General features: G+C 42.7%; 1 protein-coding gene across 5 annotated transcripts in view; it reads right to left on the reverse strand.

The window, feature by feature from the left end:
• The window catches only part of GPCPD1 (glycerophosphocholine phosphodiesterase 1), a 54,798-nt gene that overhangs the window by 20,821 nt on the left and 6,136 nt on the right, over positions 1-27,841 (reverse strand). For 2 of the 5 annotated variants that reach the window (XM_081855554.1, XM_081855553.1), the window contains exons 2-5: positions 10,032-10,112; positions 8,576-8,672; positions 7,305-7,389; positions 2,065-2,140 (exon numbers count right to left, since the gene is read on the reverse strand). In XM_081855554.1, coding sequence (XP_081711680.1) covers positions 2,065-2,140; positions 7,305-7,389; positions 8,576-8,672; positions 10,032-10,080 — 307 coding nt within the window. In that variant the 5' untranslated portion in view covers positions 10,081-10,112. Of the gene's footprint in view, positions 1-2,064; positions 2,141-7,304; positions 7,390-8,575; positions 8,673-10,031; positions 10,113-14,028; positions 14,157-16,782; positions 16,962-27,841 lie in introns of those variants that run through there. The other 3 variants (XM_081855552.1, XM_081855555.1, XM_081855556.1) reach the window with 3 other exon arrangements.

Here is a 27,841-nt window from a genome sequence, read left to right on the forward strand (position 1 = left end):
TGCTAAGCAACCAATAGTTCAGATATAAATCTTCTGCGTTTACAATTAAAAATGCTTATTTTCTTCCCTTTGCTAGAAACAATAGTCAAAGTTTCACCTTCAATCCATGCTACAGAAAGGTAAAAGATGAAAAGCTTTAGACATGGAATAAACTCATGAATAAACAGAATTATTCAAAGTTTAAAGCTGAAGTGTAACCCTCTAATATCAAAAGCTCAGTTTTACCCATGTTCATTTTCAGGCGCTATTTATATTAGGTCTGACCTTTCACCTGTAGCAAAAGAGTTGGGGTTTTTTTTGGCCATACAGAAAAAAATATCAGTTTGGAATAATCCCGTGAACTTTTGTGTGACTAATCTCCTTCAAGGTCAGGGGGACTACTAAGTTAAAAATTGAGAACAGCCACCGGGAGAATGTTTTCAAAGCAATGTAATTTTTCTCTAATGAGGTTATTGGGTCTTAGGTTGCCTAAAGCAGCACTCCCAATAGGATTGCACTGTAAGGCTTGGTGTGCACATCTGTTCAGAATAAAGTCACCCTAAATTCAGTTAGATTTGCTCCTAGGCAACCATGCAAAGGATTGCAGTCTTAGAAGGAAAACCTAAGTTCATTCCTTTGAAGCCCATAAACTAAGAGTATGGATTCCACTTTCAAATACAGTCGTACCTTGGAAGTTGAGTGGAATCCGTTCTCGAAGTCAATTTGACTTCCAAAATGTTCGGAAACCAAAGGGCGGCTTCTGATTGGCTGCAGGAAGTTCCTGCAGCCAATCAGAAGCAGCGGATGCCCCGTTGGACATTCAGCTTCCAAAAATTGTTTGCAAACCAGAACAGTCACTTTTGGGGTTGCGGTGTTCAGGAGCCAAAAAGTTCAAGAACTAAGCTGTTCGAAAACCAAGGTACGACTATAATGCTATTTAGGTGGGCACATTTCCATTCAATTTTTTTTTAAAAAAAATATGAATGAAACAAAATCAGCCAACTGCAATCTTTTCAGGTACACCTGCTCCAGAGAAGACAGTATACAACAACAATCACCTTATTGAACCACCTTCAGGAGGAAGAACATTAGTTTAGACCACATGCTGCCTTTTGTACAGTTTATCTCAAATGAGTAGAAAAAATATCTACATTATTTATCCTGTACAGTGGAACCTCAGTTGTCGAACATAATCCGTTCCAGAAGACTGTTTGACTTCCAAAATGTTTGACAAAGGAGGCACAAAGGGCGGCCTGCAAAGTCAATGAAGAAGATTGAAAAAAACTCAGTGGAAGCCATTAGACTTCCGTAAAGCGTTCAAAAATGGAAGCATTTACTTCCAGGTTTTCGGCGTTCGAAAACCGAAACGTTCGGCTTCCGAGACACTCGAAAACCGAGGTTCCGCTGTACTTATATTATGTCCTATTGTATTCATGAATATGCTTATGATAATGTTTCAGAAAACCTCCAAGGCAAAAATAATCTCTCTTACGAAAACAACTGGCACTCTGACTTAATGTTAGCCACAGTCAATTTATGGTTTCCACCACAGAGAAATGGTCTGTAAAGAACAAAACAAAACATAATCATGAGCGCTTAATCTCAAAGCGCAGTGACTATTGTCAATAACGCTCATTTTAAAATGTCCTGTCTCCTTCTTTTAATGAAGACTCCGGGGGTTCACAAATTCCTCCTCTGTCTAGTGAGCATGGCAAGCCTCAATGCAGAGGATCTTCAAAGAGCAGCACATCAGCTGCTATGAGCCCTTGGGAGGAGGAATGGGGCTCATCCATGTCACACCTCCAAAGCCCAATGTGAAATCAAGAGGCAGCTCATCCTCCCTAGCAGACAGCCAAAATCTGTGGACCCCTAAAAAGAAGAAGGCACAAATGGAATTTATGTTTCAAATCCACACTATTTTGTCCACAAACATTTTAAATGCTCGTGCTGTGCTAAAAATGGTGCCTTTGTAGCAGTGGTCTTAATCTTAATCCTACAAAATATTACCAATTCCACTAAACCGTTTTGCAAAATATTAGTAATCTTATGCATATGCCTCAAAAGAGATGCAGTTCATGCCCATACCTAATGGGGTTATTGATCGTGGTGGTAGATGAGTCTCCCACTTGTGAATTATGACTTGGCATGGACCACCGGTTTTCTGTAATTTAAAAGTTAAATGTCTGCAATAATTTTCGTTAAATCCCGATTTATTTATCTTTTAACCAGTGATGCCATTTACAATCCTTTGTGAGCGTAGTTTACTTATACCACCTTTGAAACGCAAAGCTTTAAGTTTAATTCACACCATGTATACCATAATCATTGATGTCATTAAGACGCATCTCATCACCCTATGACAAAAAACCCCATTCAAATCACACTGCCATCTTATACTGAAGGGGGGTGGGGGTGGGAATGCAATGGCAGCCCCTTAGTCTATCCTCCCATTTCCCCTTCATCTATGCATTCAGCTTAATCTCTGAACAGAGCTTGCATAAATCAGTCCTGCTTGGAGGTTAGATTGAACATATGGGTCAGGATCTAAGCCAGTGGATACAATCCCATGCACAGACCCCACTCCACAGGTCCAGATGGCTATGTGAGCTAGCCTAAGTGGTGACAAATTCTGACAAGTGTAGGGTTTTCCAGCATAGTTGCAATCGTCATACATGCTAACAGGCCAATTTTGGAACGGTCGTATGGGTATAACTAGTCACAAAAAATTGCAAACGCATGCTAACCAATTTGGTCGCTTAACTAATTGTTATTGCTTTCTACAGTGCGTCAGACACAGAAGTTAAGTATGACACAGAGCACAAAGTCTGCACAGCATACCATAGCCCCAAATCTTCTGCATTTATATGCAGATACAACACCCCACCACCACTGAACCAGCATAGGAAACAATGGGGATCTAAGGCTCCCTTTCCACATGCGGAAGGAGTCTTTGGTTCAAAGAAGGGCTGCTTTGTGCTTCTGTGCCAAATATGTGAAAATTTCCTGCTTGTATAGAAGAGTTTTCACAAGTATAAGAACTGCATCATAACCCGTGTAGTACAGCCCTGTATGAACTCCTGTGCAATTGTCTGAGGAAGAGCATTAGCAGCTATTTGGATCCAACCCATTGCTTTGAGCACTGTGAAAACAAGAGGCCTGAATTTCAAAATGAATGCCAATAATAAAGTTCCTTAAACACACACACATATTCCTGGGTTGTTTTGTGTTGTTTTGTATATTTTTGGTTAAGGTGATAGAAAATGTGTACAACTCAGAAATGAACAAGGCAGAGGGCTAGGTAGGAAAAAAGAATCATTAATGTGTATCTTTCAGCCTGATCAGCCGAAATTTCTATTTAGGAGTTGGGTGCTCAAAATTTGCCATTTTGAGGGTTCTCAGCTGATCTTTGGGTCTTATAAAGCCTGGTTTGCAGCTGATTGGGGGTGTCTGCAAACCCCCTTTGGGCTGAGCCATGTCTTTACCACCCCCCCCAAAAAAAACTATGATGTAGTACAGGTGGGCAGTTTGGACAAAATGGCCTTGTGAGCCAAATGGGGAGGACTGGCGGGCCTGATTAGGCCCACAGGCTGAGGACTCCCCACCACTGACAAAAAGTAACCCACAGGATGGATAAGTGTGGCATCAGAAGCCAATCACAGCGTGCTTGTTTTCACATGATGCAATTTCTTAGCTGGCATCAAAAATGAGCCCCATGTCCTTCTGAAAATAGTAATGAAACTTCTTGAGATGTCTATGTCTCAACACATCCTAAAAACTGCCCAGAATCCAGATAGACTGTAAACAAGTTGTACACATTACTAAGTTTTGAGAACTCTTTCTTCTTCCAACCCAAGTGTATGCATTCACAGAATACAGTACTCCTAAAGAATCTACTTGAATTAGCAAACATTTATTTAAGAACCTAAGACTGCAACTCTAAACACATTTTCACTAAAAATAGTGAGACAAAGCTAATGCTGTTCACACACAAGCAGACATACGCTTTTTAATAACTCTCCATCCTCCTGCAGTCCCAAATACCCCCAAAATCTGCTCCAGAGGATTCCCAAGCCCTTCAGAGCCGATCCTGAGGGTGTGAGGGGGACTGCAGGGGGAGGAGAGGAAGATGAAATCCCATTGCACAAGTGGAAATCCATTCACACAACCCTGGATTCTGCCCTTCCTTCCAAGTACAAAGCACAGAATTGTGCTTCCACCTACAGTTATTGCCATTATTCAGCTGTAGAGCTGACTCTCCTACATTTTAGATTAAAAAATCTATTTAAGAATCATATATTTTAAAATCAAAAGCACAGCATAATTCACAAAGACCAAAGACCATTTGTTCTCACTTCAGACACTGGGAACAACAGAGTCATCCATACAACATCTGCTGAGGTTTTACAAGTTCAAAATATAACAATTATTAGAATTATTATTTTATTATACCCCATCCACTCCAGGTGGTTTCCAACGCATATAAAAACATAATAAAACATCAGACTTTAAAAACTTCCTGATACAGGGCTGGCTTCAGATGTCTTCTAAAAGTTGTATAGTTATTTATCTCCTTGACATCTGATGGGAGGGCGTTCCACAGGGAGATAAGTTTGTGTCTTTGAGCCATTAAGCCCATGTAGTTTATTAAATTAAATGTTTGTACAACTGGATCTATGGTCATACAACACGCACTAAATAAAATAAATCATCTGAAAATGCAATATGCTTTTAACTTATAAGGCAGTATTATCTTTTGTGGACACTGTACTATTCAGTAGCTAAATCAGAAGGGATGGCATATGCATCCCAAATGAAATTTATTTGAAAAAAGTTGTGCAAGCAGTTTCATACTGGATAGACTTATCTTTTCTAGCCAGTATCTATGGCTGCTAGCAGAGTGGGTGGGGTTTTTGTAGAAACAGATGATTAACAACAGAAACAGTAACTTTTGAGTTACCAGGGTCAGGTAATTTTCTAAGAAAGCGTAAGGATCTCCCTTCCCGCAAGCACAAATAAATCAAGATAATACAATAGAAGTATGGGATGGGGTATAGAAAAATATTTGCTTAATGTTTCTAAGGAAAGCGTCATATAAAAAGGAAAAGGGCTTCCTAGAAAGCCAACAAGGTGCCAGCTATTTGTACTCTGCCCATGGTCTCTTAGTGTTATTTTATTTCTAAAGCAAAGGAGGGGGGCTGATGAGAGTGAACTGCTGTCACTCAAGCTACTATAGATCACTCTTGTCTCCCCTGATGTTGTTGGACTAAACCTCCCATAATCCAGTCGGTTTAACCAATAGGGAGGGACTAAGGGAGCTGGGGAACAAAGTTGAAGAATACTGCTCTAGATTCAAGAAATCATCTTGATAGCTTTATGCCCAACCAAGCTTCCGCAAGCATCTAAGCAATGTGAACTATTTTTACAACTGGGAAGTTAGGGAACTGTAACTGTTCCCAATAATAACAACTGACTACATAGCTGTCATCTGCACTGATTCAAATTAGTCCAAGACAACCTAATGAGGAGTTTAACAGCAGTAACAGAAAACAAGTCAGTCTCCTTAGTAATAATATTTAAAGAAGCATCATGTCAATTATCTCATATATTTGAAAGTAAGATGGAGTCATACGTTACACGTTAGCAGAAAAATGCCACTTGGACTACTCAAATTATGAACCAGGCCTAAGTTTAGGTTTACATATTCAATCTTGACAGGTATTTTTGGTCATGTTCTAAGAAATCGTAAATATATATTTAGTGTTCTAAATGCACTCCCATCAACAACAAATTTGTGCTTCACCTTCTAAGGTGTTAGTCACAACATCATGGTAAAATCAGAGATTTATCACTCTTGTGTTTAAAAGTTTATGTAAAAAATAGTGAACCTGTTAACTTGCCCTATAAGCATTAAGACTGCAACTAGAAGGTCTGTTTTATTTCCTGGTTCATGACACTTGACACATTTCTGTGTATAAAAACCCCTTCATTTGGCTCTTATCTCAGCCTTAGTCTAATTGTAGGCAGTTTCTCAACTTATAATAAAATGCGAATGTTTTGCAATGTATTTTTAATGTTGAACACCGCCCAGGGATCTTTGGATAAAGGGTGGTATATAAATTGAACAAATAATAATAATAATAAGGACTACAATACATTCCAGTCATTAAAACCAATCAGGGCTAAGTGAAATGACTAGAAATGGGAAAAATGCAACAGGAAGAGCCATTTAATGAAAGCACTGATTATTAATTCAATACACAGGAGCATTTAATGTTACGTTTACTTATGTTACAGTCAGTCGCCACATTCTACTTTGTGTTCTTAGTATCGCTCCTGCTTTCAGCTTCACTGTATTATATCCTCACATGGGAACAATACATTCTTTATGCTAGAATAACCACCCCACAATAAAAATGCACACTTTTGCCAATATCGAGGCTCACAGTGTCCATCAATATGGGCTCTTTCCATATGTCTCTACTCTGCTATGCCATAAAATTCATACTTACCACAGAAGACTCTGCGTCACACGGAACTTACAGAGTGCACAATACAGAGCACCTACTTAAAAGGAAACAAACTCACCAAATATGTTCTGTGAAGTTTGCATGTATTACAAGGGAACTTGATTTACTTCAGATTGTTTTCCTTTTTAAAAAAACCCACTATGTTGTAGCTGAATTCTCTTCCATACTTTAAACATTTGGCAATATTTAAAAGGGTGTGGGCAGAAAGGGATAAAATCTAACTTCGGCAAGGGTTCTGGCTTGTGAGTCCACAAGCCTTCACCAATTTCTAGTGTGTGCTGCAAAACTACTTAGGCATAATCTAGCTACTTTCTACTGCTGGACTTGTTGCTAGTATGGTAAATGCTTGTGCTATGTTTAAAACTCTTTAAATACAAGTTACAAGCAACAAGAATTTTTTTGGAATGCACCAGTTAAGCTTGATATGCTTCACGTTCTACATCTTTCTTACATAGAAAGCACTTGGGTAGGAAAAGCATGAGATTTGCAGATCACGGCATGCATCAGTTTACATAAGTATTTTGATCAGCACGCAAGCTGGGAAGCAGTGATTTGTGGTTTGCAAATACTGTGCAGAAGGTTATATGCAGGCACACTCTCCACATAGAATTCAAGGTCTCATACACAACTGCTTTCTGGGTAGGAAGCTTTTACTGAAGTTAAAAACAGGAGAATTGAATTCAAAATGAATCCAACAGCCAACTATACTGTGGGCTATTTCCAAACGCCATACCACTGGGACCTTATCCCTAAGAGTTAGTCAACAAGTTATATTGGTGCTTATTTAGGCATACGTACCTGGGGTTCTAAAAAGGTCCCCTGAAAGTATCGATATTCAATATCATCTCCCCTAGGAAGTGGAACTGTAGTTCTCCATAGCAGACTGCAGAAAAGTGTTTTTGAAAACATTTTAGAAAAGATATAGGATGGCTGTACAACAAGGACACTTGCTTTAAAAATCCCTGTGTGTGCGCACACCCCTCAGAATACAAGGTGTCTGACCTATACTTCCACGTTGTTTCAAAGGGCCATTTCTGCTGTGACACTATGTATTTTAAGAGCATCCATGCAATTAGCTCCACGTGGAAAATGAGTGGTGCTCATTCATAGCACAGTGATCCAATAAGGGCTGAGTTCTCAGTTATATGTGAGAAAAGCAGACACCGGGAATTCCCCCCCCCCCGCCTAAGTGCAACCACTGCTATGATAGTATTAAAAAACTGAACTTAGGGGCCTTAAAGCTACATCAGATTTGTCTCTTCTCAAGAGGCAAGACGAAACTGCTGGGGTAAAGAAAAGGAACAAGATGCCTACTGCATGCAAAGAACTCACTGTGCAGCTTTCTGAATCACACTGGAAGGGGCTGGGGAAAAGGTAACATTTGATGAAGGTATGCAGGGGTAGCCAATGGGGACTCCATATATTGTTGGACTACACCCCTCATTATCTTTGACCAGTGGCCATGCTACTGGGGTGATGGACACTGTAGTTGAATGTGTTACAGTGGTGCCCCGCAAGACGAATGCCTCGCAAGACGGAAAACTCGCTAGACGAAAGAGTTTTCCGTTTTGGAGGTGCTTCGCAAAACAAATTTCCTATGGGCTTGCTTCGCAAGACGAAAATGTCTTGCATGTTCCTGCGGTCCCCCCCCCCTTTTTCAAAGCCGCTAAGCCGCTTATCTGCTAAACCGATAAGCCGCTAAAAGCCGCTAATAGCGCTAATCCGCTAAGCCGTCAATGGGCTTGCTTCGCAAGACGAAAAAACCGCTAGACGAAGAGACTCGCGGAACGGATTCTTTTCGTCTTGCGAGGCACCACTGTACATGGGTGAAAGTACTTTTTTACAGGCACGCTTGAAACAAATGTGAGCAATTCAAGTGCTTAAGCAGGGTTGAAGTATATACCAAGCCAGAAGGGATAATCCACCTCAAGTGTCATTTGTCTTCTAGAATGAGGTGCTCAGAAGTTGAGGTAAAGAACAAGAAGTAGCACTTGAACAGTATAATTGGTGTCAAGCCAGCCTGCATGCATGGTTGTGAATTTCAAAATGTGCTACTGAAAGAAACTTACACATCACCAGCCTCCTCCTCTGGCTGTAGGATTACTGCGGATTGGGGATCCCAACTTCCCAGAGAATTGCAACTGCCACATATTGCCAAAACTTCTCCTAGAAAAAGAAATATATACTAGAAAGCATACAATAAAGCTTCTGAACATTTAAGAGTTTTCACAATACATTTTTGCCAATATTATGTAACGTATCGGGCCCACACTAAGAACAGGCGCAGACTCGAAATTATTCAACTTCTGAACTGCTTTTCTTTTAAGAATATTCAAAACACTATCTGAAAATCGTAGAACTAAACAAGCAGCAGGAGGAATTTATGTGCCTGTCCAAGCACACATCAGGCAAGGCAGACCTAAGGGGGGGGGGGTGTCTCAAAACTTGCATCTCATTAAGTTACTGCATGGTTGGAACTTTTGCTCACTCTCCTCCTGCCATGTCCCCCCCCCAATCTGCTCCAGGGGGTTCTCCTAATCCCCTGGAAGAGATTTGAGGGGACATGGGCAGCAGAAGAGTGAGAGATAGCTCTGTTGTACAAATGGAAGTTGTTCCATTCACATAATTACTTTTTTGCATTCAACTCTCAGTCTTTATCTCACTCAGAAAGCCCAGCAACGGGGTGATAAAGCCCTCTGGGAACAGACCCTGCCCATGTATCAATCTGCTAGCAGATAACCTTTAAACGCTTATTTGGGAGGGGGGATGCTAATTAGTTACAATTAGTCTACTAAAGCAGGCTGTTCTATACAGTGGTAACAAAGAGAGGATTGAAGAAAAGGAAACAGATAATTTGTACATTACTGTGAGCCTGGAAAGTGGCAACCTAAGCATTTATTCACTGCAGTGAAATACCATTCCCAGCACTACTCGATACACACATAACACTATATAGATCCACCGGGGGGGGGCAGGGGGGTGGAGAGAGGTGAAATGATATCCCAAAGCTGTGTACAAGCTGCTGGTTAGCCTTGTAGGAACATTTGTGCAACACATTCCTGCATTAAATAAGTCTTGTAAGCATTTATACAGGTCATGTGTTCTAAGCTAAAAACAGTCGACTGACTGTTATCTGAGACACCAATAACTTGTCTGCTGCCTGGTGAGCTTGGGCCATTATGTAATATTTCTGAACATGTCACCTGGCAAGGGAAAAGGATCAAGTAGGTGACTTGGACAGTACACTTGTTATGAGACCAATGCAGCTTTGTTGGCAGAGCTCAGGAGTGGAGGATGGAGATATAAAGAGAGGTCGAAAGAGGGCAGACACAGACCTAGGAAGCTGTGCGAAGAGGACCAAGTATGTAGGGTACTCAATTTTATATTTGAAAAAATTATATCTAAAGAGGAAGGGAATACAAGTGGGTTGGGAAAAACACTGGTGCCAAAGTCTACAAGGGACATGAGCATGCATGCATATGCTTACGTGTCAGAAAGCCAAAGCTTATTACAAGTTTTTTGTACCTGGTGGTGGTATTCCTCTTACTTCAAAGGTAATGTGGCAAGGTGACATGCTTGTGAATTATGTTCAACGGCTGCTGTACCCTATTAAAAAAGGGGGCAAAAAAGCACTAGTTTAGGAGCAGGTCATTTCTGTATACATCTCAATATTATACCTTTTTTTAAAAAAAATCCAGTTATACCGAATTCCCTTCTGGAGAATCTTCCAAGGGCCACATGTCAGGAGAGGGTGGGGCCAGAGGCAAATGTGAGCAAAGAATACAATTTTTACCTTTGCACAGTAGGCTAGTTTCCACACACACTCACACATCCTTCTCTATCTTCCATGCAGACAACCAAGAGGAATTATCAGAGTTCAGGGACACATTCAAGTCAGGCAAAAACATTCAAGGTATGAAGAAAGGCCAGTGAGGGGTATGACGTGAGGAAAATTATGAGAGCCAGGCAGAGAGGCTTAAAGGGCCACATTTGGTCCCCAGGCCTCAGTTTCCCCACCTCATTTATATCCCGACTTTAAAGAATAAAAATATTTGTAAGGTTGCTTACAATCAACAGTAACTCTGCCATGTGTGGATTAAATTTCAGTTTGTTCATTCCCACCCATGTCTGGGGACAATTCTGACACTGAATAAGAATTTCCAAAGATTAGGAGCTGGAAATGAGGCAGTACTGAGCAGGGCCTGCTGACAGATGGGTAGAAGAGGTCAGATTTGGGGGGGACAAGACCAGAAGAGGCCCCAGATTCTTAATTCCCCCCCCCAAGTCACTCAGCTGGACATTTCTGAAGGAAGTTAGAGAGCAAAACACGAAGGCAGCTCTAATGCTTCTGCAACTCAACAGGCAGCACAGTTGCTAAGGACACTTAATCACTGTTGCTAAGCCATCAGAGGAAGGAATGTGGACCATCCCCACCAAAGAGCAACAGAAAAAGCAGGAGAAGCTGGATGCAGGAAGGTACTGGGGTATGTTTGTTAAAACACTTTCCTGGAGCAAACATTACTTTATTTACTCTTAGGAGTGTATAAACACAACTGGCTGGTTTTGGTATGTTTTACTCAGAAGTACCTCCCTTGAAATGGGACGCGGGTGGCGCTGTGGGTTAAACCACAGAGCCTAGGACTTGCTGATCAGAAGGTTGGCGGTTCAAATCCCCGCGATGGGGTGAGCTCCCGTTGCTCAGTCCCAGCACCTGCCAACCTAGCAGTTCAAAAGCACGTCAAAGTGCAAGTAGATAAATAGGTGCTGCTCCAGCGGGAAGATAAACAGCGTTTCTGTGCGCTGCTCTGGTTCACCAGAAGCAGCTTAGTCATGCTGGCCACATGACTGTACGCCAGCTCCCTCGGCCAATAAAGTGAGATAAGTGCCGCAACCCCAGAGTTGGCCACCACTGGACCTAATGGTCAGGGGTCCATTTACCTTTACCTCCCTTGAAATAAAAGATGTTTCCTTCTAATGAGAAAATATATATATTATAGCACCCTGCCGATTTTCCATGTCATCCAGGCAACCACTACTGGCCTGCTTGTCATCACTGAGCTGTTATTTATACAGTCACCATAAAACAAATATATATAATGCAAAAAGAATCAGCAACTACATTCACAAAACAATTTACCTTGCAGTTAAATTTCCTATGTATTTTAATGCAAATATTCTTTAAAATCAAGGCAGACAATATGTTTTGAGTGCATATATGTTTTGTATATTTGTATGTCGATTTTCCTCTCAGGAGCTCCAGACTGTGTTGTTTGCCTTCCCCTTCCTACTTTTATCACCACAACAGCTTTGTGAGATAAGCTAGGTTGAGTTTGTAGTTCAAGCACCGAAGCGGTCAAACTACACATCTACATATGTTTACAATTTTTCTGCGGGTTGCTATTTATCGGAGTCAGCAAATTTTTTGTTTGTTTGTTTTGGTACTTTGCTGTAAGTATCAGGACTATGAAACCCTGCAGTGAAAGCAAGGAGGGTGCTTTCCTGGCTTTATTTGCATGATCTGTGGAGATGCATGGAGATTCATTCTGTAGTCACACTGTCATTGGCATCGTTCTGAAGAAGTGATATTCTTTCAGATCATGTGCTCTCTCTGGACATCAAACAAGCTACACTACAGCTATCCACACAAACTTTGTGTAGCAGGGAACAGTGGCAGGAGTCTATAGGGAGGGTTATTAAGGAAGGAGAAGCGAAAGCTGCTTTTTCTGATGAAGAGAAAGGAAGAAGCAGCTGGGCCTGGGGAGACTTCAAAACATTGCTTTCCATTCTTATTAAAATGTCTTATAACTTGATCTCGAGGAGAAAACGTCTGAGTGGCTGACATTTTCTTAAAAACAAAACGTGAAGCTTAAAAACAAAAAGTGAAAGAATGGCAGCGCACACACCCACACCCCACAGTTCTAAAATGCCCATACAATTACAAACTACTGTGCTCAGCAGTTCCGTTTTGGGCAGAAACATACCAAAATGCAGAACTGGCTTTGTGCAATAAGGAGGGGGGATGAAATCGATTAAAATGATGTTTCTTGCATTTTTTTTTTTAATTTAAAAAATGCAGCTGTGTCTTAACATTAGGTTGTAGACCTAGTAAGAATACACCCAATGAAATTAATGAACCCAAGTTATCCATGACCATTGATTTCAATGGATCTACTCGGAGTAGGACTGCACTGACTACTACCCCTTTTCCTTAAAGTAGAATTAATATCCATCGGTGGAACTGCATAATTTCCATGACGTCGGTCAAAGGATCTGTGTACTCTGCAGGATTTGTAACAGCAGCATCCAAGTTATTTCTCAGCTGATAGCCCAAAGTGTTGACAAGACAACTTCTTCACACAGAGAAATAAATCAACCAGCGTATTTATGGTTCTGATGCTGCAGGAGGGAGAATTGCATGGTATCAATGCAGAATGCTACTGATAAACTGAAATGAAGCATTTCTCTTTCTTTCAGATATAGCCCTATAAAACTGAGGTGCTGAATTGTATTCTACAACAACAACAAAAGTGATATGCTTTGAGGAATACATACTTTAGTATGAGATCTTAAGCCGGAAAAGTATTAACTAAGGGTGAAATCCAGTGGCATATGAGCAGAACAGACCTCTACTCACCAATGAGACTACACCTTCATCTCCACCACCATCATCCCAAATAACCCAAATCTGCTTCAGATATTAGTCCTCAGGTTAGAAAGCCCTAAGTGCTTTAACACCCTGGTCAGCAACTATTTTTAACAGAAACCATATTTTGAAATGTGCACTATAGACTCCATACTGACACTTCTCTTTCCCCAGTGTGAGTTGTTGATGCTTTAGGTAGGTACAAAGACTTTCCTTTAGGTACCTCAGCACCTCTCTATTATTTGCCATGCCAACATACTTACAGAGCAGATTGGTTGAGATGTTTAAGAAGGGGAGGGTCCTGGCAAAATTTCTCCTCACATCACAGGAGAGGGGTCCAGAGGGGTCCTTTGCCTATGCTACATAATAGTACAGGTGGAAGAGTACTATTCTTTAATTGCTAACTTAAGTGGTACATTTGGATCTAAAACATAAATAACTTGCATCACAATGTACTTCAACACAATTACGGCCAGCATGCTTGTTTATTATTGAACTGCAAGTATTTCATTTGCTTTGGAGAAGAGATAAACTGGTTGATAACAAATTTGTCAGAGAATTACAAGATGAGGTCAACAGACACATATTAGAAGCTTTAAGTCACCCTGTGCTATGTTACTCAAGTCTATCTGGTACTTTTTATACAAGAAATACATGGTCTATATACTGAAGCTTATGTTCAAATTCCACAATCCTGAGCCAATGTGATTAATCTTGTTTAAAACAATTAAGACTAAGATATACAAAAAGGTAAACAGAATCACAGGTAAGCCAACAAATCCCAATGACTGTCTAGTGTTTAACGCCAAGTTTACAATAGTATCAAACGCAGATGTATGTGCACATTATCATCAATCTTTTAAAAAATGGCTTACATACCTATACAAAGTAGTATAGTTTTCCCTACTGTACACAGAAGGCATCTATAACATCCCACTTAAAGGACTGCTATTCTTCAAAACCTTCACGTCTGAAGAGCTTGTTTGTTTCTTAAGGATATATAAGGCTCAAAAGCGTCTGTCATCCATGCTGCAGCTAGCTTAATGTTATTTAATACAGTCACATTCCTCCCTAGACAGCTGCTCCATATCAGCTGGCACCAGCTTTTTTATCGTAACATACATTACATAACATAACATAGAAAGACCTTTAACACATTTCTTTGCCTCCTGCCACCCCAGTCTGTGTGTCTATGACCAATAGCAAAGACAATAATTAAAAACCTTTCACTAACGCCCTTCTCTCTGGCTGGCTTCTCCCCAGCTCCATGACAGCTTCTTATGTGGATCTGGCATCTTTCCCACATCCTCTGCACCAAAGAGGCAGACAAGGACACGGAAGCCAAACCAGTACCTAGACCTCTCTTCTTTCCCTCCTCTGCAAGACAGACCACTGTCTGGATTAACCAGGAGCATTACGAAACTGCCTGTCCCATATAACTCTAGAACGGTGGAATAAAAAGTGCGGAACACCGCCAAAACCACTGAGGAGGAAGAAGAGGGAGAGACTAGCGGTTTCACTGCAGTGGCCAATCTGTGCCTAGGCTGTACAATTTCACATTGCTGGTGGGAACTCACGTGAACTCACATACCAAAACAATTCTTTCCACACAAAGTTGTAATGTCAGGGAGAAGGTTGCTAACCTAGCCTTCTTCCTCACATGCCAGAATAAATATAAATACAGTGGTACCTCGGGTTAAGTACTTAATTCATTCCTGTTTCATCCTGAAACCGTTCTTAACCTGAAGCACCACTTTAGCTAATGGGGCCTCCCGCTGCTGCCGCGCCGCCGGAACATGATTTCTGTTCTCATCCTGAAGCAAAGTTCTTAACCCGAGGTACTATTTCTGGGTTAGCGGAGTCTGTAACCTGAAGCCTATAATATAAATATATATGCAGTAAATTATTTAGACATGGAAAAGTATTGTGTCATGTGAATTCCCACCTGCAGTCTGAAGAAGTACAGCTCAAACACAGGTTAGATTCCTCTCCCACCTCTGCAAACCACAGAGAGAAATAAGATCTTTATAAACCTGCAGGGATTATAAGTGGGAAAGAAGGGCCATGTTGTTCTCTGTCTCTATTTTATGTTCTGATATTTTCTGATATGGCGGAACAGAGATACTTTTATACTTAAATAAAGCAAAACTGTAAGAGGGGTTCACTTTTCCCTGCCCAATACAGAACATGCTTCTCTTGTTGAACTTTTAACAAGTAGAACTGCACTCTCCTGCTTCTGCTGAAGTCTAGTGTGCTACACAACACTGGCTCTCTCTGGTTAGTCGCACCAATGGCATCTTTTTCCTGTTTATCCTCTTTTTTTTAAGTAGGAAGTAACAATTGCCAGACGGTAAGAAGGAAAGAACTTTGCACCTCTGATTGTCATGTAGTAGAGATGCTTTCAACAGGTGCACATTTCCTCTCTCTGCACAGGAAGTTGCACCTGCTGAAGTTCCCTCATCTACAAAGCTGTTAAAACTGCAGAGGTACTGCTGTCTTCCTTTGCATCTTGGTCATCCTACAAAGAGAAAAGGGAAGATGGGCACATTCAGTAAACAACTTAAGCCAGGTCCCATCTTGCATAACTGGAATTATGGAAGTTCCTTTGGGCCCAATGAAGATGAACAGTGGCTGGCAAGGAGGAAACGGGTTCAAGTCCACCACAATCCTCACTGCACAAGTCACCTTGGACCCAGCCACCATCTCTCAACCTGACTCAACTCCCAAGGCCCTTGTAAAGATAAAAGGTGAGGGAGTCGGCAGCCTGGCCTCCTTGAGGAATCAAGAGGAAAATGTAGCATTACAAAAATAACCATTTTGCTAGCTTGTGGTGGGGGCAAATATCTCAGCAACAGCAGCACATACAGAAAGTTCCATGCTCAGTTTCCATCCTCTCCATGGCAAGGCTGGGAATTATGGAAAAGCCCTGAGTTAAGATGGTTGTTTCGGGCTCAGCGGGAGGAAGCTGCCTATTGTCCCTATTAGCAGGGGCAGTTCCAGCTGTCAAAGAAGGAGATCACAGAATCACTCTTGGAAGATGTGATGATGATGATGATGATTACTATTACTACTATTAGACCACAGCATCACAGTTAGATGGAAGATATTACTACTACTACTATTTATTAAATTTGCACCCACATACCCTTCATCCAAAAGATCCCAGGGCGGTTCACAACAGGAAAAGGTGCCTCCGTGGGGCCATCTGGTATCTAACCCCACTGCGACGCGGGGATCTCCGCAGAGGATCGTAGAAAAACCCTCCAGGCACAGGATCGCTTTTCCCACGCAGGACCAGTCCTCCCAAACGTGGTTGTTGTTAAAGGGTGAGGTTTCTACACACACACACACACACACACACACAGTCCCAGCGGCCCATGTCCCGCCCCCCCCCCCACGCACACCATGACGGCCGAGTACAGAGTTCGAATCCTACCGTTAGCTCGATGTTTTTGTTGGGGGGGGGGAGTGGATTAAACCAACTCGGGGCAGGGAAGGGGGGAGGCGGTCGTGGGAGGAGGAGGAGGAGGAGGAGGAAGAAGAAGACAGGGTTCCTCACAGAAAAAACGCGCCCCCAAAAAAGGCGTAGGCGCCTCCCCACAGCCACGCGCGACCCCATCTTTTCTGACTGACCTGCCCACGGAGAAGAGGCGGCGGCGAGACTTCCTCTCCCGGCCCAGCTCCGGGTCCGGCGAGGATAAAGCCGCCGGCGGCTGACGACTTGGCGAGCCTCTTCCCCTCCCTGCCTCAAACCGGTTACAGCCGCCCCGGCCGGAGCCGCCACCGGCGCAGCCGCCACGGGCGGAGGGGGGGAGGGGAGCGGAGCCGGCGCCCGGGAGCACGTGACGGCCGCGGCCAATCAGGGAGCGGGAGAGAAGGGGGTTGGGGGAGGGGAGAGAGGGAGGCAGATGCCGCCTCAGCCGCCCGCGAGGGGGCAAGCGGCGGGTTTTCCTAGAAAGCGCGGCCTTGGCCAAAGCTGAGGGGAGAGAGGCGGGCGGAGGCGGAGTGACCGGCGGAGGAAGGGAAGGAAAGGCCAAGCCGGGTTGCCGCCGCCGCCGGTTTCGGGTGAGGTTCGTCGCACGTTCATGGGCGCCTCAGACGCGGTCGGGTTTCGCGCCGACTAACCCGCTTCTTTCCCGCCCCTCCCCGTGAGAAGAGCGAGGAATATTATGGCTACTAATGTACAGTAATATATTGGGAGGGTATGTAATAATAATAACAACCAGTGCTCTTTTGCCCCCTAAAAAAATGTTTAGGGGTACTCTCGTTTTGACTCAAGAATATCACCGTTTTATAGTTCAAATGGGGAAAAATGAATACAGTAAATGGGCAAAAGTACAAAGAATCACAAAATGGTTAGGGGTGTGCGTCCCCCCAGAAAAAGCACTGATGATGATGATGATAATAATAACAATAATATCCGGACTTACATATATATGTATATATAATACACACACACACTTTCCTGCTCATGTATGGGAAGCTCAGGAGTGTGTGTATGTAATATGTAATATGTACAATATATATATATATATATATAAATATATGCTTTCGTAGATTTTCACGGGTACAGGAATGCAGGTTTTGGTGTCCTCGGGTGTCTTCCCGTGTAAAAGTTGGGGTGTCTAGGCGACGTTTCGACGAGGTCTCACTCGTCATCTTCAGGCTGGTAACAAGAAGCCGAAAGCACCAGCCTGAAGATGACGAGTGAGACCTCGTCGAAACGTCGCCTAGACACCCCAACTTTTACACGGGAAGACACCCGAGGACACCAAAACCTGCATATATATATATATATATATATATATATATATATATATATATAATATCATATATATCATATCTGTAAGCCCCTTTCGGTCCCTGTCAGAAGGGTGGATATTATTATTATTACACCCCCCCACACACATTTCTACGATGAAAACAGGGATGTCCTATTCCATAATCATAACAATAATTTTATTATTTATACCTCGCCCATCTGACTGGGTGGCCCCAACCACTCTGTGCGGCCTCCAAACGTATATAAAAATATAATAAAACATTAAACATTGAATGTTACTGTTAATTGAATTTGTATATTGCCTCTCCAGGATTTCAGACAGCAGTCTCTCCCAGAATGGGCATAGCAAAGAGGAGGGCAGCTGCCCCCCCAAATCAAGGAATGAAACAAAGCAATGACACCAGAAAGTAGTATGGGGTGGCACTTGCTTTGAAGTGGCGACGTCTGACATCCCCACAAACAAATTCAAATGAATGCTTAATGCAGGAAGCTCCCTTATACGTACTGAGTCGGATCCAGGGGTGTCCCATTTTGCTGCCTTAGGCAAAGCGGGGAAGCAGCTTCCAGGGCTCTTACAAGACCTTGCTGGAAGCTACAACTGCTTCTCCTTGCTTTTCCAGTGAAAAGAGGTGCCCCTTAGATTCTGCCCCCTGAGGCAACCGTCTTGGGTCATCCTCATGGACAGGCCAGCCCTTGTCAGATCAGTTGGTCACCAAGCGGCGGAGCATATGCCCGTGCTGCCCGGGGTGGGTGCACAGAGTGCACCCCCAAAGGCGGGGAAGAAGGCGCCCTCTTGGGCGTCTCAGAGGATGAGAGGGGTGGAGAAGCTGCCACCCACTCTCTTCCTGCTCTCTGCCGCCCGATCAAGCCTGATTCTGCAGCGGAGCTGCTGTGGCTGGGCGCAAGGCACTCCACAGCTGAGGAAGGTGGGTGGCATCGTTGCCGCCCACTCTCACACTCTCCTCCCCTGGGTCAGGCCCCCTCACAAAATTGTGCCCGGAGCCCCTCCCCCACGCTACGCCTCTGGGTTCACCTAGCTTGTATCGTCCGCATCTCCTGGCTGCAGCTCTCCAGGATTTCAGACAGGGGTCTCTCCCAATCTGTCTTTGCAAGACAGATGCTCTATCACTGAGCTATGGCTCAATAAACTCTTCTCCCATCTCTGGTAGATGTTATTCTCCCCCATACCTCTGGTTGCACAGTGCTTGATATATTCCATATCGGCCAATACCCTATATCTATGGCAGTGGCGTAGCGTGGGGGGTGCAGGGGGGGCCGGCCGCACCGGGCGCAACATCTGGGGCTTAGGGGTAGGGGTAGGGTTAGGGGGCGCAAATCCACGGGTTAGGGGGCGCAAATTACTTGCCTTGCCCCGGGTGCTGACAACCCACGCTACGCCACTGATCTATGGTTATTGTCATCCAGTAAATTGGGACGCGGGTGGCGCTGTGGGTTAAACCACAGGGCCTAGGACTTGACGATCAGAAGGTTAGCGGTTCGAATCCCAGCGACGGGGTGAGCTCCCGTTGCTCGGTCCCTGCTCCTGCCAACCTAGCAGTTCAAAAACACGTCAAAGTGCAAGTAGATAAATAGGCACCGCTCCGGCGGGAAGGTAAACGGTGTTTCCATGCACTGCTCTGGTTCGCCAGAAGCGGCTTAGTCATGCTGGCCACATGACCCGGAAGCTGTACGCCGGCTCCCTCGGCCAATAAAGTGAGATGAGCGCCGCAACCCCAGAGTCGGTCACGACTGGACCTAATGGTCAGGGGTCCCTTTACCTTTACCTAAATTGGTGGCAGCCAACCCTTTAAGGAAAGTGTTCAATAGATCATGTCCAAAGCATGACATGGCACCTCGCCCATGCACACTATAATACATATACAGTGGTACCTCGGGTTACATACGCTTCAGGTTACAGACTCTGCTAACCCACAGTTTCAGGATAAGAACGGACCTCCGGAACGAATTACAGTGGTACCTCAGGTTAAGTACTTAATTCGTTCCAGAGGTACGTACTTAATCTGAAACTGTTCTTAACCTTGAAGCACCACTTTAGCTAATGGGCCTCCTGCTGCTGCTGTCCCGCCGGAGCACAATTTCTGTTCTCATCCTGAAGCAAAGTTCTTAACGTGAAGCACTATTTCTGGGTTAGCGGAATCTGTAACCTGAAGCGTATGTAACCCGAGATACCACTGTATTTGCCCCCTTCCCCAGCAATATACTTGCCAAGACCATGTTCTGTGCTGTTGATCTAGAGCCAATAGAGAGCCTTCCTGTCCTGCAATTAAACCCATGGCCCTAGAATCTTAGAATTGTGGAGTTGGAAGGGATCCCAAGGGTCATCTAGTCCAATCCCCTGCAATGCAGAAATCTGTCAAGAATTGTCTCAGTTCATTGCTGATTATACCTACTTATATTAAAATAAAAAAGTTTCAAATTGAGAAAGAAGGCAGATGGAGAAAATCTATTGAGGATGCATCAAAATAAGCAATCTTTCTTTTAAAATATTTTTAATTGAAGAACAAGATTTAATAATTAAGAAAATATGCATAAGCAAAATATATCCTAAGTACAGAAAGAAGTTTATATCATCTGCCAGCAGACAATATATTCAAACAAATAATAAACTGAAAAGCTATTGCTTTCAACTAACGAAATATCATGAAAATGGCCTAATATATTTTTCATTCCAAAAGGCAATAAAAATCACCCATTTTTCAATAAATATATTTTCATACCTTCTATTTTCTCTCATTTGGTTATAATATGTAAGTTTATTCATACCTATGGTGTCTTGTATAGAACCAAGAGTCCCTTGAGATATCATTAGACAATCCCTTAATCAATGAGTATAAATCTATCTTTTTAAAAATAAATAGTTTCTGTATATAATTTGTGTTTTGTCATAAACTACAGGACTAGGGAGTCTTTGCACTACTAAGTGAAGGTTCCGAAACAGAACCAAGTCTTGAATGACGTAGGAACTAAAGAGCTGGATCCTCCTGCTATAACTATCATGGATATCTGTCCTAACTTCCTGATCAAATTATAAATGCTTTGAGGTTTCCCCAACCTTTCCTCATAAGCATCTGGTGCTACCTGTTTTAAGAGGCAATGCATTAGTTGGACTAGAGATCCAAACCAGTATCAACATTCTTACCGTAAACCAAAATGATTTAACTACTTATGCATCATACCCAAAGCATCTCAATACAGAATGTAACTCATACTGTTGGCATTGGTATGCTGTATGCCGTTTACAAATTGCATGCAAATGTTTATTTCAATGTGCTATTGAATGAATGAAAAATTCTGGTTTTCTGCTTCCACTTTGACAAAATATGGAGCCAGAGCATTACTAGGAATTAATAAATCGGTCAGTTTTGGTTTCTCTCAGTTCTTCAGTTTCCCATTCTTAAGTTCAGTTCACATCAATTTGTGATTTTTAAAAAAGGAAAAATTGGAGAAGTGTGATTTTGAAGGATAGCTGTGTTTCAGTTTGTACACTGCTTCAGAAAGTATGAATTCGGTTTGCATTAAAATGTGAACCAAATTAATTTCTTCCCTGGCCCTGCTTGTTCGTCAGTTGATCTTCTCCTCCCACCCAATCTGTTTTAGAAGCTTATATGAGGCCCTGGAATCTGATCTGCAGGTTTGACAGGTCACCCTAGCAGTGATGTTAATTAAACATAAAATGAGACACAGGATATAATAACGAGTGCTGTGGAAAATTAATTAAAATGCATCTCACTTTAAAAGGGATTTTAAATCTGAAATGATGGATGTTGGCCTCACCCAATTATCAGTCCTTGAAAAACAAGAATAACATGCTGCCTTTCTCTGTATTGCAAAGTGCTTCAACAAGCTGCTTTTGACAAAACAGAATTGAATCCCACATAAGGATGCCAGAAGGGATCCATTTAAAATAAATTTATACATGCATTTTGGCAGTTCCAAACCAGTCAAGCTTTGCTCACATTGAACTACCTCTTACACCAAGCCATTCATGAACATAAAAAATTGTCTTCCATGAACAGAACAGTCACATGCTTTGGCCTTTGCATAGTTATTGACTAATAAATTAAGTTATGTGCAAGAGGTTGGGGAAAGGGCTTTTAATATCTAGTGTAAAGGGACCCCTGACCATTAGGTCCAGTCATGACCGACTCTGGGGTTGCGGCGCTCATCTCGCTTTATTGGCCGAGGTAGATGGCGTACAGCTTCCGGGTCATGTGGTCAGCATGACTAAGCCGCTTCTGGCGAACCAGAGCAGCGCACAGAAACGCCGTTTACCTTCCCGCCGGAGCAGTACCTATTTATCTACTTGCACTTTGACGGGCTTTTGAACTGCTAGGTTGGCAGGAGCAGGGACCAAGCAACAGGAGCTCACCCCATCACGGGGATTCGAACCGCCGACCTTCTGATCGGCAAGTCCTAGGCTCTGTGGTTTAACCCACTGCGCCACCCGCGTCCCTAGTATCTAGTGTAGGATTTTCTATTTGGGCTTGTTTAGTTTTTGACCGAAAAGGGTAGCAGTGGTTTATAAAGCCTTCCTCTATTGACATATTCTTTCTTGAAAAGAAGAAAAATGGAGTTAGAAAATGACAATCAGATTAATAGTGGCAAGCGTTTCAGATGTTGGGCCATTCATCCCACATCTGTATGGATTTCTGTAGCTCTGGTTGTGAAGCAGTGAAAACAAATAAGTTTTAAATGTTATGCGTAACCAAGAATCCAAAGCAAAATCAATATGGGTGAATAATAAAAAAAAAAATCTGGAAGTATTCAAAAAGATCTGCAGCTTTCTAGTATGGTCACATACTGGAAAGTCCTACTTGTTTTAGCTCTGATTGCTTCACTCTAAATTCCTGAGATCTTTGTTTACAGTGTAGTATTGCTAGGGTAACAAGTAGCCTTGCAAAATAGCTGTATAGTATACCAACTTCCTGCAGTGTTGTGGTTTGTCAGGTCTTTGTCATGGACTATTACAGCAGCTCATAAAATGAGACCGGCAGGCAAATGGTACAGATTTATTTATTTATTTATTTATTTAATTTAGTTATGAACTGGTTTCCTATTAAACATCCTCCCCGAGATGATCATGTTTTGAAGTGGATGGATAGGAACAGGAGGACAATTGCAACTCATGCTTTTCAGTGATCCAGACCATAGGATAGATACCACAGTCTGCCAGCACAATATTTTGTTGCTGGGGGAAATGCAGGCCTTTGAAGGTTTTTCATTTTTAAAAATAAACATGCTCAGAGATTAGGAAGCTGATTCAAGAAATCCAGAACTCTCATTATCATCAGGTCTTTATCGGGGGAAATACTGTTTTCCCCAAAACTCAAAGCAAAATATTTTGTTGTTTGGAAAATGTACCAACAGCATTATCATTTCATAACTTCTCCCCTGAGAGATGGAAATGGTGTGTGAGTGGTTGCAAAAGGGTCACGATGACTTACTGAACACTGGTCGTGCCCTTACTTAGCGCATGACTTTACTTGGATGACTTTAAAAGAGATTAAATTCGTGGAGAACACAGCTATCAATGGTTACTGGTCATGATGGCTATATATACTACCTCCAGGTTCCGAAGTCCCATCTAGATGTGGCCAAGAGAAACTGCAGCTGTTGCACCAGCCTAAATTGATGAAAGTTTCTCCTAGTTACAGAGGCAACAGTATCCAGAGCTGTATCCAGGAGTTGCCCCATGAACACAGCCCTTTAGAACTGCAGGGAAGATGAGCATTGTTAGCTGTTTTGGCCCAAACACTTTGATGTATAGTTTGCAAGGGAGAATTTAGAATACAATCCAGCTGTCTCTGCAGTCATTTGGATTGGATCACTGAAACCTTACAAGGCAAATGGGTTGTTTTTCTTCTTTTTGCTGAGAGACTATTGCATAACAAATCCAGGGAGTGCTTGCTTCCCAAACAACTTATTATGTGACCTTTGCATGAGATGTAGTAGAGGAAAAACAACAAAGGCGAAGTCTGCGGTTGCTGATTAACATTTCCCTTTTATTTTGATGGTGTCCATATCTGCTATACAAATCTGTCCTTTGTTTCATCTGGTGCTCAGTTTTGGTTTGCACACACTAGATGGTATGTCTGTGTGATTGGGGAGGTATACCAAGAATTGCACTGTTTTCTTTAGGTGAGAGCGAGTGAGCAGTAGAAAGTCTCAATAGTCCTGCTTTGCTTTATACCATACAATCTTCTGTCTTAATAGCTGTTTTTCTCTTATTCTGTGGTTGTAATAATTTGTCCTGTTCCACCATCTCTGCCCAGTGAACACGCCCCCAACAGTTAACACCAAAGGTTGGGCAGAGCTGACGTAAAAAGCAAAGCAAGGATACTGTTTACCTTAGCTCTGTTGATTTTTTTTTCTTGTGTCCACCAAACAAGAGATGGAGGAACTGGACAAATTGCAACCACAGAATACAAAAACGCACCAGAAAAAACTTGCAGTGAAGACAGATGATTGTAAAGACCTAAGCAAAGCAAGAATATGATAACCAAATTCAAAGGGGCAGTTGTTTCAGGTTTAACAAACCCTTTATATGGGGAAGAGCCATAGTTCAGTGGTAGTGCATCTGTTCTGCTTGCAGAAGGCCCTGGCTTCAATCCTTGGCATCTTCAGGTAGGACTGGGAGAGAATCATATCTGAAGTCCTGGAGAGATGCTGCTAGTCAGTGTAGGCAGTACAGAGCTAGAAGGACCCATGGTCTGCTGGCCCCATGGAAAAGCCAGGAGTATGACGTGAACTGAGATGATACAAAAGTGGCATCACTTTAAGCTATTTAATATTGGGAGAAGTTTTCCTAGCATATGCTTAAATGGACACCGCAGAGTAGTTTTAATGCCTGTTGTAGTTTCCATCGTAACAGACTGAATCTGACAGGCTTCAGTAACAGGCAGCTTTTTAGAAGTGGCTGCTCATTTCTGTTAATATTTTACTGGTATGGAAAACTATCACAGTCTGAGATGCAGAAATGATTATGGCTTAGACCCAAATGTGCCCTAGTGCAAGCCGAAGGCATTTTTGCTTGCTCAAGGGAGGGCCCCCAATCCTGCAGCACCTTATTCCACTCCCTGGCATTGCACTCCAAGCTGTTCTAGTGAGCCCCACAAACCTCAGGAACAGATTTTCACAAGGGGTGTATGGAAGTGGGAGACAGGAAAGCACTGCCTTTTTAATGGAGCTCTGTCTGCAGTAGCTGGAATCCAAGCTCATGCAGAGATTTCCCCAACCAGAGACTATCATTCTTCTTATCTCCTTCATCAGACAGATGCCCAACAGGTCTCCTTTAATCAGTTTACTAGTTTTTATAAGTGAACATCTGTGTCATCTTGACACTTCAAAAAAGAAGAAGACCTGGCACAAATCCAGTCTTTTGATAGTGCCTACAGGCCTTCTTAATTACATGTGGGTCCTGTATCAGTATGACTAATGGCTAGCATAACGCCAGGGTAGGAGGCTCCAAGAGACTACAGTAAACAGATCACCAGGAGGATTTTGGAAGAGCCTCAAATAACCCTGAGACTACTGATCAGCTTGATAAGACTTGTGTGCAAACCACACCATTTGTTTCCCCAGATCCAATGGTTATAGCTGGCTGTGGAGGTGTGGCTGACAGATGGGAACATTGCCTGTTCTGATTCAGCACTTTCATCTGCTTGTTCTACTATGGAACACAACTTCGGTTCTCGTTAGATGTGGGTCAAAAGGTGGAAGTGATATGCACAGAATACAGTGTAGCTATCAAATGAACAGTCTGTCTCATTAAGGCAGCAATCCTCACCTCACTGGGAGTAAGTCACACTGAATTCAACAGGATTTACTTCTGAGTAGATATGATTAGGACTGTTACCTAAGTTGCCATGAACACGGCTCCTTTAAGCAACTATACTGTCTTCTCTAGGATTGGAATGTAGGTTTAGGAGTATTGATTTTTAAACAATAGTGAATAAATCACATACTCCAAAGCAATCTCTTCTGAGGCCAATGCGATTACTTTGATGCAGATGGTTGAAGATTTTCAGGACCAGCCTATTATCATTCTGTCTGTCCATCTTGCAAAAAATGACAGTGTCCTGGGTGTTCACACAAGGGGCCCTAAATGGTTGTGTAGGAGAAAAATAAATGTGTGAGAGTGGGTTTGAACACCCGTTTTCCTCAATGTCAGCCAAATAACTGCAGGTGATGATGATGATTTTATATATTTGCCGCCCATCATGCTTCTATATATTATTCTTGGCAACAGAGGATATTGTGCTGGTGCTCAGAGTGCCAGCACAACACTTTCACACTTTTTTCACTGCCACACAGACTAGAAATATTAGAAATGAAAGGCAAGGCAAAGCTCAGGGCAGCCAAATTCTGTGCCAGATTCTTTGCACAGCATTGGCAGAGATGTTCAGAGCAACACACAGCCCTGAATGTTGAAGAGCTCTCAGCATTTACTCCAACCCTTTTAAAGGAATAAGCCTTGGACTCTTTACATCAAACTCGATACCACATTATTCTTTCAAGCAAGTATAAAGATCCCATAGTGGAGAGAGAAAGCTCAGTTGTATACCAGTGCTGGCAAGTTCAGTTTTCACATCTGGCATTTCTTGGGGGGGGGGGGGAATCATTTCTCTTTGTGTAGCTGCAGGTGTTCAGTGAATTCATTTTAGCAGTCATTTTAATTTGAAGATGCTAATAAGTGCACTGTTGGAGCTCTGTTATGCATCTTTCCCATTTCATCTAACTAAACTGAAGTTTTTGATAAGTGTGCATTATTTTGCCAAGGATCACTGCACAACTGAGCCTCATGCAGGCATCTGGCTGGCCACTGTGAGAAAAGGATGCTGGATTAGATGGGCCAAGCCATCTGAAATGGTCAAGGAATCACATAAAGCAAAAGCTTTTCAGTGAGGGAAAGGACCCTTGTTACTTCCCATGTGCAAATCAGTCCCAAGGTCAATCAATCAGTCATTTTATTTACATGCCGCCTTTCCAAAGTTAAAACCCTGCTGAAGTTGGCTTGCAACGTATAAAAATTACCGTATTTTTCGCTCTATAAGACGCACTTTCCCCCTCCTAAAAAGTAAGGGGAAATGTGTGTGTGTCTTATGGAGTGAATGCAGGCTGCGCAGCTTTTGCTGAAGCCAGGAGAGCAAGAGGGATCGGTGTGCACCGATCCCTCTTGCTCTCCTGGCTTCAGGGATAGCCGCCCAAAGCCTCCTGAGTGCAGTGGGAGGAGAAATGGAGGGGCTCCGTTTATCCTGCTGCTTCGCTGAAGGGGCGCTGTGCAGAGAGGAGAGGTGCGCAGCGCCCCTTCAGTGAAGCGGGAGGAGAAACGGAGCCCCTTCCGTTTCTCCTCCCGCTTTGCTGGAGAGGCGCTGAGCAGAGAGGGAGAGAACATTTTTTCCCTTGTTCTCTAAAACTAGGTGCGTCTTATGGCCAGGTGCGTCTTATAGAGCGAAAAATACGGTATGTGACTACAAACATAAGAAAAGTAGTCATAATAAACAAAACATCAAAAAGTACACAACCAAACTGAACAATTTCCACATAAATCGTAACAAAGATACAAAAACCCCCAGCAAGAACAGCAACAACCCTCCACAACAAACCCTGCTAAACAATGTTCCAGCCCAAGATTTACCCACAGCCAGAAGCTTCAGAATTACTCTCCTGACTTCTGTATTGAAACACTGCCTACGCTGTAGAGTTCTGCTAGCTCTATCATAGGCTAAGTCTTCACTTGTATCATATGACTTCCACCGCAGAAGGTTTTTTTAAAATGTCTGAGTAATGTTGCAACAGCCTTTGCTGAAATTTATGCAAAATTTATGCCTGTTCTTACAAAATGTGGTTGATAGCCTAAACTTGTAAATGACGGAAGCTGCATCAAAA

Source organism: Podarcis erhardii (genome assembly GCF_964252035.2).
Source record: "Podarcis erhardii genome assembly, chromosome: 3".
Lineage (NCBI taxonomy): Eukaryota > Metazoa > Chordata > Lepidosauria > Squamata > Lacertidae > Podarcis > Podarcis erhardii.